The sequence below is a fragment of the Atractosteus spatula genome, chromosome 8 (genome assembly GCF_055471065.1).
Source record: "Atractosteus spatula isolate fAtrSpa1 chromosome 8, fAtrSpa1.hap1, whole genome shotgun sequence".
Taxonomy (NCBI): domain Eukaryota; kingdom Metazoa; phylum Chordata; class Actinopteri; order Semionotiformes; family Lepisosteidae; genus Atractosteus; species Atractosteus spatula.
Genome location: NC_142713.1, coordinates 51,052,277 through 51,070,754, shown reverse-complemented (window position 1 = coordinate 51,070,754; position 18,478 = coordinate 51,052,277). Strand labels below are relative to the sequence as shown.

At 37.5% G+C, this 18,478-nt stretch overlaps 1 protein-coding gene across 1 annotated transcript in view; it reads left to right on the top strand.

Moving 5' to 3' along the window:
• Positions 1-16,043, top strand: part of asz1 (ankyrin repeat, SAM and basic leucine zipper domain containing 1) — a 28,337-nt gene extending 12,294 nt beyond the window's left edge. The window contains exons 5-13 of the mRNA XM_088924042.1: positions 2,098-2,209; positions 2,777-2,911; positions 3,218-3,339; positions 3,825-3,897; positions 5,828-5,884; positions 7,513-7,625; positions 12,116-12,221; positions 12,654-12,767; positions 15,903-16,043. Coding sequence (XP_088780168.1) covers positions 2,098-2,209; positions 2,777-2,911; positions 3,218-3,339; positions 3,825-3,897; positions 5,828-5,884; positions 7,513-7,625; positions 12,116-12,221; positions 12,654-12,767; positions 15,903-16,043 — 973 coding nt within the window. The remainder of the gene's footprint in view (positions 1-2,097; positions 2,210-2,776; positions 2,912-3,217; positions 3,340-3,824; positions 3,898-5,827; positions 5,885-7,512; positions 7,626-12,115; positions 12,222-12,653; positions 12,768-15,902) is intronic.
• The last annotated feature ends 2,435 nt before the right edge of the window (positions 16,044-18,478 follow it).

Sequence of the window (18,478 nt, the reverse complement as noted above, 5' to 3'; positions counted from 1 at the left end):
CTGGCATAGTTTTTATTAGTATAGAAGAAATTGATTCCAAAAGTTCTTTGTTTCAGGAATAGAAACAAATTTGGTAACCTGCTTCCTCTTGATGTGGAAACTAACATCAGACTATGCTGGTTGCATGTGAACTTTGCTGCCCTCTAGTGGTTCTTTACTCGTCGTGTAAATGTAAATTAACACTCGGGCTGCTAAAAAGGTTTTATTTGACTGCAAACGCGTTTCACACTACGACAAGATAATGGTAGAGTAACCAGCAGTTTTCATTATAGAGAAGAAAAAAATAAGTCAGTGTTCTTGGTTGACCTGTTTTTCAGACCAAATCATCTGTTTTGTAAGCTTCAAAAAAGGCGTATCAAATTAGGTAGAGTAAAATTTTAATTTTTTGAGAATTTGTCTAAGGTTTTTATTGTTTCTAGTTATCCGAAAATAATGTTTTACTGAGTCACTGCTCCTGTTTGTGGTGTACGTGGACAGGATATGAAGGCGCAGCCGAGGGTATGAGGGTGTCCGGTTGGGGGGACTAAGGGTGGCATCTCTGCTATTTGGAACAAGTAATAGGTTTATTCCATGCTGAAAAAAAGAAGAAAGAGAACACAACGTTTCGGCCGTGGAGCCTTCTTCAGGTGTGAGAGAGACAGGGCAGTAGGCAAAGGTAAAGTAGCGGGAGAACAAAGGTTGGGAGGGAGGAGGAGTGAGAGGCGGGAGCAGGGGACAGAAAGAGAGGCCAATCAAGAGGTGTGAAGTCAGAATGGGTGCAGAGAGGTGTGAAATGAAACTTCCAATGAATGGAGAAAATTTAAAAGAACAGTAGTCTGTCGTTAAGAGAAGGGAGAATGTGTGATCCTAGCTGCAGAATAATGAAATCTGAAATAATGAAAGAATAAAAATCTCTGCTATTTGCAGATGATGTACTTTTGGCATCATCTGACTGTGACCTTCGACGCGCACGTGAGAGATTTGCCTCCGAGTGTGAAGCGGCTGGGATGAGAATCAGCACCTCCCAAGATTGAGGTCATGGTTCTCTCCTGGAAAAGAGTGGATTGCTCTCTCCAAGTGAGGGAGGAACATCTGCCCTTAGTGGAGGAGTTTAGGTATCTCGGGATCTTGTTCATTATGGAAGAGGGGAGCATGAGATCGACAAGCAGATCGGGGCAGCGGCAGCTGTTCTGTGGGCACTGTACTGGTCTGTGGAGGTGAAGCGGGAGCTGAGTTTGAAGGCAAAGCTCTCGGTTTACCGGTCGATCTACGTCCCTGTCCTCACCTATGGTCATGAGCTGTGGGTGATGACCGAAAGAACGAGATCGCGGTTTTTCCGCAGGGCCGCTGGGCTGACTGCCCATGACAGGGCGAGGAGCTCGGCAATCTGGGAGAGCCTCAGAGAAGAGTCGCTGCTCCTCCAGATCGAGAGGAGCCGGTGGAGGTGGTTTGGGCGTCTCATTGGGATGCCCCCCGGTCGGCTCCTGCTGGAGCTGTTCTGGGCACGTCCCACTGGGCGGAGACCCCATGGCAGACCCAGGACACGCTGCAGGGTTTATATCTCTCGACTGGCTTGGGGGCACCTGGGGGGGCCCAGGAGGAGCTGGAATCTGTTGCTGGGGACAGGGAAGTCTGGGCTGATCTACTTGGCCTGCTGCAACTGTGACCCTCACCAGGAAAAGAGGAGTGAAGATGGATGGTTGAACTTGCCATCGATTTGAGGATTTTTCTATTTGTTGTTCTTGTTATAAATTGAAAGATATCAAAAATATACTGTATATATATTTAGACAACCCAGAATTGCCTTTGATTTCACTTCTTTTATATCTTTTACACTGTGAGTTGATTTATGCAAGCATGCCCAGTCAGGTAGTGTTGTCAGTTCTGCTGTTCTTGTTTCGGTGCAAGGTGAAGCAGGTTTTTATTTTGACTGTGAAACCTTTTTTGTTCAATGCTTGATGTAAAGGAAAAGTATGGAGAGATGACTAACAACAGTAATAATTGCAATTGACACACATTTAAAGACTGAAAAGGCTTTGTAGTTGTTGAAAAATAAATGCTTTTTAAATGTTCGAACCAAGGCACACATATTTCAGTGATTCCCTTTTGTCTTTCTAGGTATCACATGACTCCACTGATGTTTTCTGCCAGGGATGGGCATACTCAAGTTATAGCCCTGCTTATTTCCTATGGAGCAGAAATAAATACCAAGGATGTCAATGGATATACTGTATGAATGAAGTCTTTTTTTTTAAAATTGTGCCAGCAATTTTCATTTTCTCACATGCAATGAATTGTAAATTGTTTATTTTTCAGCTGAGGGTCTCTAATCATAATGAAAGATGATTGAACACCCTTTCAACTCCCAAACTCTACAGTTTATGTTCATTTATCCATCCAAAATGTCTAATAGTTGTCTAGAAGTTTCTTTTCACAATTTATGAACTTCTGATAAAAATCAGACTCTACTGAAATGTCTAGCAACCTAGTATATACAGTAGATGTCACTGTGGTTTGTTTTTTATATTGGGGATTATTTTTGCCAGCAGTATCTATTGCTGCCAAAGTGGTGATTCTAACAGACAGATTGAGATTCAGGCCTGGCAGACAATTGAAGTAGAAGTATGAAGATTACAGCAGAAAAGATCTGAAACACTTTTCAAAGATATGTGGCATACAAACTAAACATTCAAACTAAATAATCGATTATTTAAAATATCTTTCGTCATTTCTTATTTTCTTATTTGCAGAAATCATACAAAGCTTAAATCTGTTTTTGCCTTAATACTTTTTGAAGGCACTGACACTTGCAGCACAGTATGGGAGAGAAGGAGCAGCTCTGAAGTTGCTTGAACTAGGTGCTGACATCACAGTCAGAACAAGGGAAGGATATACAGCAGCAGATATTGCGAAAATGTACAGACATTCTCAGGTACGGCTCAGTTTTCCTTCAGACAATTTCTCCACTTTGTGAAGTACTGTACATCGTTCAGAAAGAAAAAAGATATCTGTTCAGATTCATTTTCTTTCATATTAACAAAAACAAAATTGTGTCTTCACAGAAATCGCAGTATCTTTTGTTGAAGCGCAGGTTTTTAGCTTACTAGTTTATTTGAAATGAATTACATTGTAATTCAAATGATTGGATTTGAAATGCTGGTTAATGGTTGATGTACTCAGACATCAATAGTGCATTTTGTATTGCTTTTGACTAATTTCTTACTAATTATGAACGCAGATTTCTAGAATCCTTGCTTCACCTCATAATCTCCCGGGGAGCAGGGAGCATTTATCCAAAGAGGAGACACTCTTCAAGTTTTTCAAAGGGAATCCTGACCCAATAACTCCTTCTAGAGAGAGGTAACTTAATTTTTTTGTGTGTGAAAAATGTTTGGTGGTTAATTTATTGGCTGTTTTGGTGTTGTGTGTATTGAGGGTGATTTGAGGTTTACTGCTGCAGCTCACAGCTCTAGGTTTAGTTCCAGACTGGAGTGCCCTCTCAGTGGAGTTTGCATGTTCTCCCCACACTTGTGTGGGTGTTTGTCCAATACTCCAGTTTCCTCCTGCCTTCCAAAGGAGGGGTGGCTGAGTTAACCAGGATAGCTGAATTGTCACCACCTCCAGGTTACCGTGACGCTTACCAGGAATAAGTGGATGTATGGTCTACTGTTTTTTGGTATGATGTCTTTGAGCACCACCTAGTGGCACGTTGTGAAATTGATCATTCTTCATGTTGAAAAGTGGCTGATGTTTGATGTAAAATGTAAACCCTTTTTGCTTGTTTCTAACAAAAGTGTGAATATTGCTTGTTGGCAAAGTTTATTAAGCATCTGTGTTCGTTTCAGCTCCTCTAAGCTAGGAGACATTGAATTGTTTCTGCACGGCCTAGATTTGGAATATCTCACAGATATCATGTTGGTGAGTAATTGTTTCTTACTCTTACATACTTTAGGAAGTCATAGTTCTTAACTTTGTTAAGACACAGTTCTTAATTTGTGTGAGATGAATGTCATATGTAGGTAAAGTTTTGGTTCCAACCGAACAAGTGTTAAAATGTTTTTGTATTACCCTACTGATACTTTATAACAGTCTTAATTTTATTTTAGTCTGCAGCATTGAAAGCTGTGAAAACAGATGAAGAATTCACTCTTGTAGTGTCAGCTAAACAAAAAAAAAGGCTTGGTGGTGGTTATCATTGGGTTTTTTTTAAAACAGCCCCTTCTTAGCAGTACAACAAATTGAAAAAATAGATTAATGACAGAGCTTATCAAGGATGCAAGGATGAATGTACTTTAAAAGCAGAAATAAAGTAGTTCCTTATCCTATTGTACTGTTACAGTATAATAATTTCAGAAATCAGTGTATCCTAAAATACAGCAGCATTGTGACACGCGTGAGTAGGTGTGCCATAGATTTTTGGAAAGGTTGTGGTGATGAAAAATTAATAGATTTAGAGTGGTTTTTTTCATGGCAGTAGAAACAGGTATAACTGACTTCTTTATTGACTCTCCAGTCTTAACGTGAGTTTTATCAGGTGCTAAATGTTTTTGTAATCAGTGCTTCAGTAACATTGGCAGCATTGGCTGTTGCTAGGCAACCCAGCACCAAGTGTAGGATTCAGCCTGTAGCGACTCCGAACAAGGATTCAGTTAGAAAACATGAATTTTGATATTGGTTTAGTCTTACAAATCTGATGCATGCCTCAGTTCCACAGATACAGCCCACTTCCTTAACTTCAGAAGACACAACAAAATGAGTTCACAAATAGGTGTAGTTTGTAATCTAGTTCTTAAATAATTTCTGAAGCCTGATTTTTGTAAACAAATATTTTTATTTAGGTCGACTTATATTTAAAATAGTTCACAATGGTATGTTATAAATGTTCTTTGAAAACTGTGCAGTTAGGAGACCCTTGTAGAGTTTGCACATTTTAGAAACTGCTTTGCAGTGTAATACTTACTTTTCCTCTTTTAAAAATCAAGTTAGATTTGGCCTGTTACAAACATTTAGTCTTCAAGGTTGTGGCTGTTCCAAAATAGTTGTGCGATGCTGGAGAACACTGTCAATTGTAAAGAAGACTTACATTTTTCTAATTCAAATGGCATACACTCCCAAATACACATTGCCAAAAATTTAAAATAAGACAATTTTGATGGTGACCATAAAACTGTTGCCAGACTACTGTTCATCAAACATCTCATATAATGATTATGAGGTAATTAATGGAACCTTGACTTCTGCTTTACTTCTTATATGGTAATATAGTGTTCATACTGGTTGTTTTTAGTATAGAACTTTTGGTCTTAAATGAGATATGAATGCCATGTTTTAATTTTTACTTGAAATATAATAATTTAGTAACACTTCTAATTAGGGCCTGCAGAATGAAAGCCTTGCATGTGAAGTTGTCTCCACTGAAACACTTCATCCATTTTCTAACTGCTTCATCCAAGCAAGGTTGCGGGGAAGGCAGAGCCTATTTCTGCAAGCCAGGAGCACAAGGCAGGATACACCCTGGGTGGGACAACAGGGTACACACAGACACAAACAGGCACACACTCACTCAAGGACCTGTTTTCCAGAAAGCCAGTTAACCTACCAGTATGTCTTTGGAGTGTGGGAGGGAATCAGAACACCTGGCAAAAAAACACACGAACACATAAACATGCAGATAGCACCCCAATTCCACAATTGAACCCAATGCTAACCACTGCGTCACCATGCTGCCCCCCTCATTCAGTATATCATTGTGTTTAATGTTTATCATGGAGGTGCTTGGATTACAGCACGGCAATAACACTGTTTTTGGACACTGGGCAGTCCATGATGATCCCTTTTGCTCATACAGGACAATGACATATCATGGAGCCACCTGTTGACAATGGAGAAAGAAGACCTAGAAAAGGTTGGGAATCTTAAGTTTCTTTATTAAAATAAAGATTTCATTGCCTTCACTTTTGTAGTTGACTTTGTCATTTTAATTAATTGGAATATTGTTTAAATTAAATTTGCAGTGTAGTGCAAACACAATCGGTTAAATATGAAATTACCTTTCTGAAGAGTGGGACTTGCTTTATAATGTAATACAAATGTTATAATCCTACTTTCTGCTCTGTCTCAGCTGTTCAGTTGGTGATATACCTGACCAGATGCAATAAACTACAGTACTGCTGTCTGCAGTGTAACTGAGTATTTAAAAACAAGAACATAATGTCAAATCTAAACTTGAATGCTACAGTAAATGCCAGTGTAGCAGTCTAGTGTTTAAAGTAATGAAAGAAAATTGATTTTATGCAGCTTAGTTTTGAGTTATTTTCATTGTTACACTTTTCCTTTTTAAGAAGAGTTAGTCGCTGTTGATTTATCACAAACATGTTTATCACAACAATCTGCATTTTTGGGACTACTTCGTGGTGCCATGTTAAATTCTGAAGAACAATAACAATGAGTTTTCTGCCTAAAAAAACTTTACCTTTGTTAGTAGGAGCACTTATAGAGGCAGAAGTCATAATGTGTTCAGGGTCTACAGCAATGTAATTTTGTTATTAATACACTTTCAATACACTTTTTTAGTTTAGTTTCTACTAACCAGCGTAAGCTTAGACTCATCAGTTTTGGCATTGTTATTAGAAAAAGCTTCATTTAATTTTTTTTCATGCCATGGGGATCATACCTTCCAGTCATTTACTGTTAGATCAGATAGATTAACGTTGCAAATATTTGGAATGTGGTATCTCATAGCAATACATTGATAGTGTAGCGCCCTTATCAGATTAACTTTACATTTAATATATATACACATTAAATAAATGTGCATTTTGCAATTAAATATACAAAAGACGATGAAGAAAAAAGTCTAGGTTAAATAAGTGATGTGAGATACCTTAAGTGTTGTTATAATGTACCAAGCAGATCCTTATGCAAGTATGACAGTTATAATTACAGTAACGAAGAAACAAGGTCAAATAAATTCGTTACCCAGTCCAGTAGTTCTGTATCTTACTGGGAGTAGAAAAAGCACTTCATAGAAGAGACTGTCGCGTTGGAAACTGCTGTAGTTGAACATAACTATTGCAGTATGATTTATGGATTTACAGAAACCTTGAAATTGCTATGCGGCAGAAAGGGGTATATGTGGTATATATTCTTAAATGGATAGTTCAGTATTTCTATTATCGATCCTTGAAATGAAATGTTATGTTTGTCAGCTCGCATTCTGATCCTTCAGTTGCAGAGTGCCCCTAGACATGTTCCCAGTTTTTCAGTGTTGATTCATTCAATCATTTTGAAGCTTCACAATTTTATGTTCTAAGGTGAAAGCCAAATTTAGGTCACAACTGATCATAATGTTGACCATAGAATTGAAATCAAAGATAGTCAAATGCAGAAAAAAAAATAGACATTCAACTTTCTGGTTTTTGTGTTGGCCTTTTAAGTGAAAATCAAAGAAAACTAAACTATGCCTACTGCTTTTCAGTGACCTTTAAGTGATGGAAATGTTGATGTGCCAAGTGACGGAGTATCTTTCCATAGATTGGAGTCCGAGATCCTGCTGACCAGAAGAAAGTTCTGACTGCAGTACAGGAGATGCAGCTGGATAAGATAGAAATAGACAAGTTTGCAGGATTGGAAAACTTCGACAGCAGGTTCTTTACACAGCTAAGCCATCTTGTGGGAAGGGTATCTGTTTCTCCACTCAAGTGTATGTCAGATGACGATCAATGATTATTTTGTTGTCTAAAAGGCAGCAAAACAACTTACACATAGCTCAATATTATCAGCCGCCTTTTGCAAGGTGTAGGCTACACATCAAATTTCGCCCTTCTTTAAAAAACAAATATGAGTCAGTTACAGTTTCTAAACAAAACGCTTTTCAGTTCCAACTTACTAGTTGAAAGGTTGATATCTTATTCAAATCACTCAAGCCTCAAGCAGTTTTTCTATATCCTGTCAGACACTTACAAAGGTTGGGTGCTCTTATACAGTAAATGTATTTTTTCATTGTTTTCATGGTACAAGGACTGCTGAAGGAAAACGGAAGGTGATTGTGATTTTCACATGTTGGTTTATTTGTCAGTATGATACACTTATAAAATTACTACTGTTAAATTACTACATTATGTTTTTCTTTTGTGTATGATATTGTATTTTTAATTTTCTGATTTTTGCAGGTTTAACTTTTATGAAATGGACTGGTCACAAATCAAACTTGCTTAATTCCTAGCTGATACAATTGTTAAATAGACTGAGTAATGGAAAAATTCACTTTAGCAAACTAACCCACACTGGGAGGGTGCTAATTTCACATAATTTTCACAGAAAACCTGAGCTGCCGCATATCTTGTCTACACTGCACATGCTCCCTTTAGCGGTGCTTTTATATTCTCTATTCCTCCTGTAAGACACAGTGACCACCTGTACAGTGGTTCCAGGACAGTGTTTCTGGACTGCAGGATATCCACTTAAAGTAATCTTAGATATAAACAGGGCTGAGACCAAGCTGCCTAGGCCAGCCTGTTAGTGATGTGTTAGTGATACTTTCATTTAAGCAGAAGACACTAAGGTCCCTAGTTTAGCGAAAACGAGTATTATTGTTAATCAGAAGAAAATCTACACACCAGCAGCCATATCACCCTGCAACTCACAACTGAAAACGTACTGAAGCTCGGCAGGTGTGAGCCTGGGAAGACCTCCCAGGAGACCGCCTGGGAAAAAGTAAGGTTGCAGCTAGAAGAGGTATTAGGGGGGACAGCAGGGGGCACTCACCTAGGGTCTGTGTGGATCCTAATGCCCCAGTATAGTGACGGGAACACTATATTGTAAAAAGGCGCTGTCCTTCAGATGAGACGTAAAACTATGGTCCTGACTCTCTGTGGTCATTAAAAGTCCCATGGGGCATTTCTTAAAAAGAGTAGGGGTGTAACCCTGGCATCCTGGCCAAATTTCCCATTGGCCTGTACCAATCATGGACTCCTAATAATCCCCATCTCTGAACTGGCTTTATCATTCTGTTCACCTCCCCACTGATAGCTGATGTGTGGTGAGCGTTCTGGTGCACTGTGGCTGCCGTTGCATCATCCAGGTGGATGCTACACATTGGTGGTGGTGGAAGGGAGACCCCATTACCTGTAAAGCGCTTTGAGTGGAGTGTCCAGAAAAGCACTATATAAGTGTAAGGAATTAATTATAATAATATTATTAATAAATGCACATTCAAGCAGTGGATAGAGGTATTAATTTCCTGTGCATTAAATTAGTGGCATTGCCTGTGCACACACATTGAGCAATATAGCAATGATTCACATAAGCCACCACGTTTACAAGTATTTATTTAATAGACAAAGTACAGAAATTTAATGAGCAAATGTTCTGCATATATATGCTTAACATGTCAGTTACATGACTCACTCATAATATTTCTACCTATGATTAGGAATCAGTTCATATTTGAATTGCATGTCATAATTTTATCATTGAAATACAGTTTTGAACAAATTCCTTACCTACAATAACCAGTAAGAACTGGAATTACCTGTAATTTTTTTCCTGTTACACCCGTGCCAATTGGGAATCAAAAACTTGATTTCACAGGAGAGGAAGCTTGCTCTCTGCCTGTGGAATTCACACTCTGGGAGCTCCACAGTACTTTACAGTAGAATTAGCCCCAGTGGGAATGACTAGCTTCTCTCGGAGTGCATCTGGAAAGCCCTAAGAGTGATTGTTGAAAAGCCAAGGACACAGGTCAGACTCCTAAGTTGGTGGTGTTTGCCCAGTTGCGTACGTTCAGTTGGACTGTCTCAGTTTCAGCGGGAGAAGGACAGAGCTCACAGGTTTCAAGTGCTGATTGAGGTCAAGCTGCATTCTTAATGCATTTATGGGCTCTGCCTCTTGGGATACCTACTGTACAGTAATAACCCAGCAGATGTTTTTCTATTGTCCTAAGTGTTCCGTCACCCTTGAAACCTTTCATTGTCTTGTTTCTGTTCATAACTGCCCGGATTACAGTATATATCACGTCCGTTTTTTGGACTGTTGTTCTATTATTTGAGAATATGTTGGATTGAGATCACATTTGTTCATTTCCAGTGTAACTAGTGCTTCACAAAAATGAATGTGCAGGTGTACTGTACCTCACTCTGCACATGAGGTTCCAGAACAATTTGTGCTAAATGAAATGAGGGCTAAATAGGGTCACAAATACATTGAATTACTGGGGAAAAAGTTCCAGGAATGTGAATGAAACGTGAAAATGTGCTGAAATTATTGTAGAACTTCAGGAATGGGGAGGGGCAGGGAACCAGACTCTGGGAGTCAGTTGAGGAGCATGTACTCTGATGGAGGTTTGCTGTAGATTTGAATAATCCAGTCACCCATCCACTTTCTCACCTCTTCTTCTAGTTCAGGGTCGTGACAGATTTATTTTTTATCCGTCATCGCATTTGCTATGTACGACAAATAAAACATTGCAATTTTGCCAATAATCTTGGCTGATCATATTTTATTTTTTTATTTTTAAATTAATTCAATCAACAAAAGTTATAATGTTTATCTGCATAGCGTTGTAGTGTAAGCGGCAGGTTTACGTGTATTGCTCAAATAAAGTGAAGGTTGTGATAACTATGCGTTCAAAGAGATCATAAAGATTTCTTTACCTCGCTGACCCTTTTAGTTTTCATGCTTCTAGATAGTATCAGCCAATTTAAAATATTTTAATACTTCAAATTTTATATTCTGACCTCTTAACTGTTTTGAATTCCTTAAAAATAAGTAGGACAATGGGCCATGGAAACAGAATCTAAAGAATTGTAGACAAAAGTTAATATTTTGAAAACGGAAAAGAACTGTATGAAATACATTTTTGTAAATTGATGTGCATTTGAGGAATGTGACCCTTTGATTTGATCTTAAGACATGTTTACAGTGCTGGTGATCTTACCATTTATCCAGGAGTAAATACATTAGTCAGGATAAATTAGTCATTCAGTCATATAAAAACTAACAAGGAGAAAAGTGAACTCTCTTTCTATCATGTATGAAATAGTAACTTTCTAAAACTTGACAGTGTTTACCTAAAGAACTAACAAAGTGCTAAAATAAGAGATCCCTGCTGTTCAAAATGCAGTATTAATATAACACAATTGACAACTCTGTATCTTAGTGATATTTCATAGAACTGACTGTAAGATTTCTGATGTGGAGTGAGAGTGATAAAAATGTGTTTTTTTTACTTAGTTTATCCAGACATATGCTTGAAACGGTGTTAAATGAAAAACGTAGACACTCATTACGAGAGATTCCACACTGGCAGAACTACAGTAATCTGCAGCTAAATTTTGAAGGGTGAATTATTGCACTTTCCAGACATTGGTGGTCAGTCTCCTTGCTTTGGAAAGATTGGACAGGCACTACAATCGGAATGCAAAGGTTTTGATATAAAGATGAGCTAAACCCTCTTTTAAACAGCTTGGCTGTTCAGGTCTTTTCCATGAAGCTCAGAGTGATAAAAGCACAGTTAAAAACACAGCCTAGCCCATATTCACAAAGAAGCACTACATCTCTGAAGTTCTGAGTTATGCACGCTGAAAGTTCCCCTTTGAATTTTCATTTCTCTCTTTTCCTCTGCTTGTTAGCCCCTCCATCTAAAAATCTTTCCTTCTGAGAGCAATGGCCGAAAACTTTTCTTTTCTTTTTAAAATGTACTCACCCACTCCCACTCAGGAGAGAAAGACACGAACCCTACAGTCCTCCATTTCATCATTTGACATGTTGCAATCTCCTTAAGAGCATTAGAAAAGGGTTATGGTAATAAGGAGAGATAAAAGTATTCTTGAAGTGTTACATGTTATTGATTCAAATTAATAAATCACGCTCCTGTAATGTCAGGTCAATAGAATTTTTTTGTTGTGGTTTATTTGTCAGTAATTAGGAATCGTATGTTTACTACAGAATGCATATACTGTAATACGCTTTGATATCACTTCTGTTGTGACCTCTTCAATGTCACTTTTCTGTTGTAGAACTTTGAAATTCAACTGTCACAACCTAAATGAAACAACTGATGAATATTTTTTTCTATGCCTATTCTGTGCCATAATGTTATTTTCATGAGTGGGTATTTCCTGTGTGTTTGTTTTAGCAGTGAAGAACTGTACAATTTCCTCATCAGTCTACAACAGCAATGCATGTACTTGACAGAGACGGTTCAGGATGTCATTAACAGGGTACCAAGACATGTAAGCACGGTAATGAAAACTGCAAAAAATTGGTTAATTTTAGTTAACAGCCATGTACAGTGAATTAATCTAAATTTGTCTGGAAAATTGATGTGTGTTTATTTGTTTTCTTAGATTTATCAAGGTTGACAGTATGGTAATACACTGACATTGTTGCACTGACTTGAAGAATTGGTTCTGACTCTATTCTTAGATAGATTTTCTTAGATTTAAATATGTAAATATCTGCTGATTTAAAAAAGGTAAGAAAATAAGCACATACAGTGAGAGCAGTCATGCTTACGTAGTTTTGTAAATGTCATTTGTTCTGTGTCATATTTTATCTTTAGGTTATTGTTTTATTCATGATATCTAAGTTATTGCAGTTCCAAAAATCTCGCTACTTCACAATTTTGGTTGTAAGTCATTGTTTTAATCAAATATTCATTCTTCCCATTGCAGCGAGTCCTAAGCTGGGATCCGAAAAGGGAATCACAGTCTCTCTGCGATAAACTGGTGACACAGACAATGGACTTGCATAAAGAGATGATTTGCTTACATAACCTGCTTGACAAGGTATGGTGAATAGGCAGCCAATTCTAGTTAACTAGATAAGCTGATACTTATACACAAGAGTGCTGGATCTGGGGGGCCTTTGGTTAAACACTTTTGATCAAGAACTGCAGATGCCATCATAGAACAGGCAGTCAAGAGTGGGTGGAAAAGGTCAAGGCACTGTTAACAGCACGTATTTCAGACAGGCTCTGACAACAAAGAGACACGATCTTGTCAGAAAGCGTTGCTTGAACTAATTGACTGAGAGAAGACATGGTGGTGTCAGGATCTAGCTGTGACAGCTTCAGTGTCAGACAGGAATTTGCTAGTGAATGGAGCCATTTGGAAATCTGGTAGCCGTCCTCTGGGTCCTTCTCTTCTGGCACTGTTTTGTAATGTTTTTAACCCATCTTTTATCATTCATCTGATCTCCAGTGTTCATTTCCCCTTTAAGTGCATTAGGAGATTAATGGTCGCCAAAGTATTTAAGTAAAATATTAGTCTTGTGAAGTATGTGTATGTGCGGTAAATAATGTTACTTTGGACACTGAGGCTTTAGATCTATAGTAGTATGTACAGGAAGATAAATATTTTTTTTAGAAAATTAGCTTTATATGTCTTCACATTCTAAAGTGTTTTTTTTAGGTTTCAGCATAAAACTCATGATAGAGGAGGCCTATCTAGTCCTCCGGCTGGAGCAGTGGTTGTGCTCCATATTCCACAGGTTGCAAGTACAGATTTGGTCTGTGCTGTTAGCCATGTCTGTCATTTTCCATCTATGCATCGACGCCAACAAAGCCCCTGTCACCTTACGTCACATATTTGAATGACGATTGGCACATCATTGGTAACAGGGACGTCACGGAATAAATTCCCTGTGATTTAGAATAATCAGAAATGATAGCGGTTAACTTCTTAAAGCTCCTGAGATAGGACTGTTTCAACCTGTGGAGGGGGTACGGCCCCTATTTGGGTTAAAAACAATCCTTTAAAAGCAAAAAAACCTTTGGAACCAGTGTGGTACACCCACACCCAGAAATGCAAAAAAATGTTATGGTTAAACTTTCAAGGCAAAAATGAATCAAAGATGGTAGGAGATTATTCCTTGGCAAAATCTTCAGATCTTTTTCAGGTTAGGGGGAAAACCATGATTTTCACCAAAGTAGTTCAACAATGAAATCCCCCAAAATGAGCAAAGTGTTAGGGGTTTTAATCCCCATGTTCGCTGTGTGGGTGATACCAATGAATCCTCCACAGAGAGGCTCTGGGTCCACAGCAGCACTGTTATAAATGATTCAGGTTCATCCCACTAAAAGAACAAAATGAATTCCTTATGTGATATACCATGAGTAAATTTACGCATGTGTAATTACCAAATAGTGAGCACTCTTAATGGAAATGAATGACCTGGGTCATGACAAACTCTCCTGCCTTACGATATGGTTCAGGCATTAGCCCTACTAATGAGCCACATCTGAAGATGCACAAAACTTAACAAAAAGACTAACAGAGACAGCTCCCCAGCAAGGCACGGGACCATACTGGAAGAAAGAACACAATCGTTACAATACATTTACAGATGCAGAAATCACCGGGTCAGATTGAAAAGTTATCAACTTTGCTCTCTTATCCAACCCTCATGTATTTTATATATTCACTATGCTCGTCACACAACTGCTTTGGTCCATGTGTAAAACGACATAATAAAATAATTAATTCCTGAAAAGCAGGAGCATTGAGCGCTCCCCGTATACAGTACACGGGGGCTTACATTGATCATAAACTGGAAAAAGATGTGCCTGAGTTACTTGGACACCAGGTATCCTGAAGGGATTCAAGGGGTAAAATTGGAAAAATTGAAGAATGTCAAGTTTGAGTCAAGCTATGCAGAAGACCTTAAAACTAGCTAAATGTAAAAAACTATGCGAGAATTGGAATTTGTCAGCATTAAGGTGAGGTCGCATGAATTTATTAGACATACAAGAAAAAAAATTTGTTTTAAAATGTCTGTCTTGAAATGAAAATTACCTCACAAGCCTAGGCAGTGATACATATGAATGTTGGAGACTGTCTTTTTGCAAACTAAATATCAATGATGGTTACAGTATTTTATTTATTCACAGTTTTGCTCTGCAAGAGTTGTATATTATAATTTTACAGTAGTTGTTAAAATCACAATTCTTAAATGTTTTTAAACATTTATTTATTATAATTAACTAATTTTAATTTATCTATAGCGGTCCATGCAAATCCAACATGACCATTTTTATTTTATTTGGATTCCTGAATTTTACTGTAATGTTTTACTTTCATTTTAGCTTCAGACTGTTAACCAGTTTGTTGACTGCCAGGTACAATTCTATTTCATTTCTTGAAACAAATCCCAAAGCTAATATATTAATATAATGGAAAACTGATCCAAATGTTCACCTGTTGTTCTATGACAATGCTGCAGCTAAATTTCTTACCTGACTTTACAACAGGTTATTGACCTCTGTACACATATACAGTACCTGTGGATCGTGTGGAGTCTTATTCTTCTGCTGTGGACAGTGAAGTGTAGCTTCATTTTTAATCTACAGATAATAGGTTAGGCTGTATCAATAATTATCTTAATATTTAAATTTAAAATACTGCAGATACTGCAGTGAAAAAGACCCGCTACTTCTAAACTATAGAGACTGGCGTTTATGCTGTGGACTGTTTCAGTGGTAGGGAATTTGAGATGCACTTAGTGAGGACAACATATGCTAAAGAAACAAGTAATAGGTTTATTCCATGCAAAGAGAAGAAGGAAAACACAACGTTTCGGCTGTGGAGCCTTCTTCAGCTGTGTGAAGAACCTGAAGAAGGCTCCACGGCCGAAACATGTTATCTTTCTTCTCTTTTCAGCATGGAATAAACCTATTACTTGTTCCTTTGCAGCCTACGCATGCTGACGCAGCTACCCACCTGAACTACTATATGCTAAAGAATACACATTCATATCAGTCCAACGATTTGACGTAACCTTTGACGTAACCTTCCTTATGTTTCTAACTGAATTCAGTGTAATCATGATCATGTTTGATTCATGTGTGACCTGAGTCTGAAATGGAGGAATCAAAGCTGAAAACAAAGCTCAGAATTCCCCAGAACCTGTTTTCTCGCTTCTAGATGAATCAAGCAGAAGACCCTTGTCGCCTTCCCTTGCCTGGTGCATGCGTCAGCTGGAGAACAAAAACCCTGAAGAGGGTACTGGCCGCCTTGTTTGGAGTTGGGTTGCTTTTTTGTTACACAGTTGCTAAAAAAACATAAATCCTTCTGTGTATGCATGTTCTGTTATTCTCCAGCCAGTGCGATTACAAGGACAGAAAATCACATTACATGAAGCGCAAATGACTAAAATTGCCAGAGAATATCTGTTTCCTCCTCTTTTGACATTTAAGCCTTTTTTCTGAAGCATATTGTTAATTGTATGTGATAACATAGTTATATGTTAAATGTACATTGAGTGATATAAAAAAACACAAATTTACTGTAGCTGATCAAGTGGTATTTTTCTTTTGATCAGTTTCTCTCAAGCAGTGGTCTGTTCATGACGTCTTTTTTTCTTGATAATGTTTGATTGCTGCATTTTGCAAGATTTACCTTGACAGTATGTATACACACGAATCTTGGGTATGTAGATTTATGAGTGTTATCTGATATCACTTCTGATTTCTGTTTTTGAGTGATTTTGAATAATGGTATGGAGAGGGAATGTTCACCTAATCTGTTCATTTTGCGCTGATTTCCATGTATGCCTGAAGACTTTTGTTGTGCTAGTGGACTTTGCAGGATTTAAAAATGATTTAATTATTTAGTGTGAGTAAGTTTAGGAATGGTTTCTGCCGTCATTGTTAATGCTTTTGTTTTAAACCACAGTTTTAGATTTACAATATTAAATTTATGGGAAAACCTGCAGTGTAAATTAATTTGACTTATTACTGGAGTTATAGAGTAAACAGTGCATTTATATGGTAAAGTTCACTGTTGTAATTCTGTCCTTATACTGTATGTTTAGTAAGCCATTGGTATAGACTGTACTAATGGTAACCCTGTAGTGATTCCTTAAATAAACAGCAAATCTGGCTTAACACACCTGGCAGTATTTCTGGACCTATTTTTCTCCAGAAATGCTGAGCATATTCATACCTTTTTTTTCTCTCATGTAAAAGAGCATATTTGCTGTGATAATGTGCTTTCATTACAACTTGAACTTGTAGCTTTAAAAATAAAATTCTGTCTTCTCTTTAAACCTCTTAATTTACAATAATGGCACAGTTAGTGTCAGTACTAGCTAGAAGCATAAGCCAGGGCAAATGAACCACAAGTGCTAAAGATCAAATCAAAACAAATTGGCAACAAAACCAACCATATAACACTGTACTTGCTAAAATTTAGTTCTGTAGACACTGCCCTGTTTTTTTGCAGTTTTGCTGAAATAAAGAGACTTTCAACTTCATGCCTTTTTAACAAATTTCTTTTGTTAGGCAGAATTTGTAAACAAAAATGAGTTCTGTAAGTATGTTATTTTTTATTTTACAGAATTCCTTATTAGAATTCATATTTTATATACATTCATATATTTCATATGAATTTCATATATTTGAATGAGATATATGGCCACTGTGCTACTGTATGTAACAGTTGTCCACGAATAGCATCCTTTTAACTTCTTGCAGTTTAAGATATAAGATTAAACTACTGTATATTCAGTTTCTCACTTCCAGCTGTCATCTTGTTAACCCTTAAAGTAGTTCTAGGTAAAACATTGCTTGGAAATGCAATAAATGTAAAACCATTCAAAAATGTGTGTGGAATTGTCTTTCATTAAATTCTGTATATGCTGATTGTTTCAGCTTTTGAGAAGCTAGGGATAGGGGATTCCAATTTGACTGTTAATCTTCTTCATCTCCTCGGCTGACAAGACCCCCAGATACAAAGAAATCGTTCAGATTAAATCGGTTACGTAAACTGAAGATCAAAGACTGCGGAAACGCGGTGTGACAATTCCACAGATCGCAAAAAGTTCAAAAGAATGTTATAATCCAGTTTAAGTGCACACATCACTAATAAAGTAGTATTTTCTCCTAAATTTATACACATTTGCAGCAGTGAACAAATTCTAAAAATGTGTTAGATTAATAACGATGGCGAAAGTAAATTTAGTGTTATATTCAGTTCCAGTTTACTTTTCGGGTTTGTTTTCGGAGGTCATTTTGATTAAAATCTTTATTTCTTTTGTACGACATTAAAAAAAGTCCGTTACCCCACCCCCGAAAGTTCATAACTATTTTTTCCTGGAAGCAGTTTACTGTATACCTTGCTTATTGGAAATCGGCTAAGCTTGCCTTTATTGTCAAGGTAGCTTCATCAGATACAAGTCGATTTTTTCCACTACATTCCATCCACGGGGATGTCTGAGCCCTCCCCTTGTGTAAGCAATTTATATCCGATACCAGCTAGTGGGTATACCCATGTTAATGCCCAAATCTTTCTCCGGCGTGTACAGACAACGGGTCTCTTCTGCTCTTCAGAACGCCTAAATCGGCAATCCTGAATCTAGTCCCTATAAACTATTGTACAATAGCATTATTAATCTGCAGTTTTATAAACAGAGTAGTGTTGCTTCTTTTTTTCTTTGATTTAGACCAATGGAAATAATTAGAAAGGCGTGATTGAATGTAGCTCCAGCTAGCAATTGTATA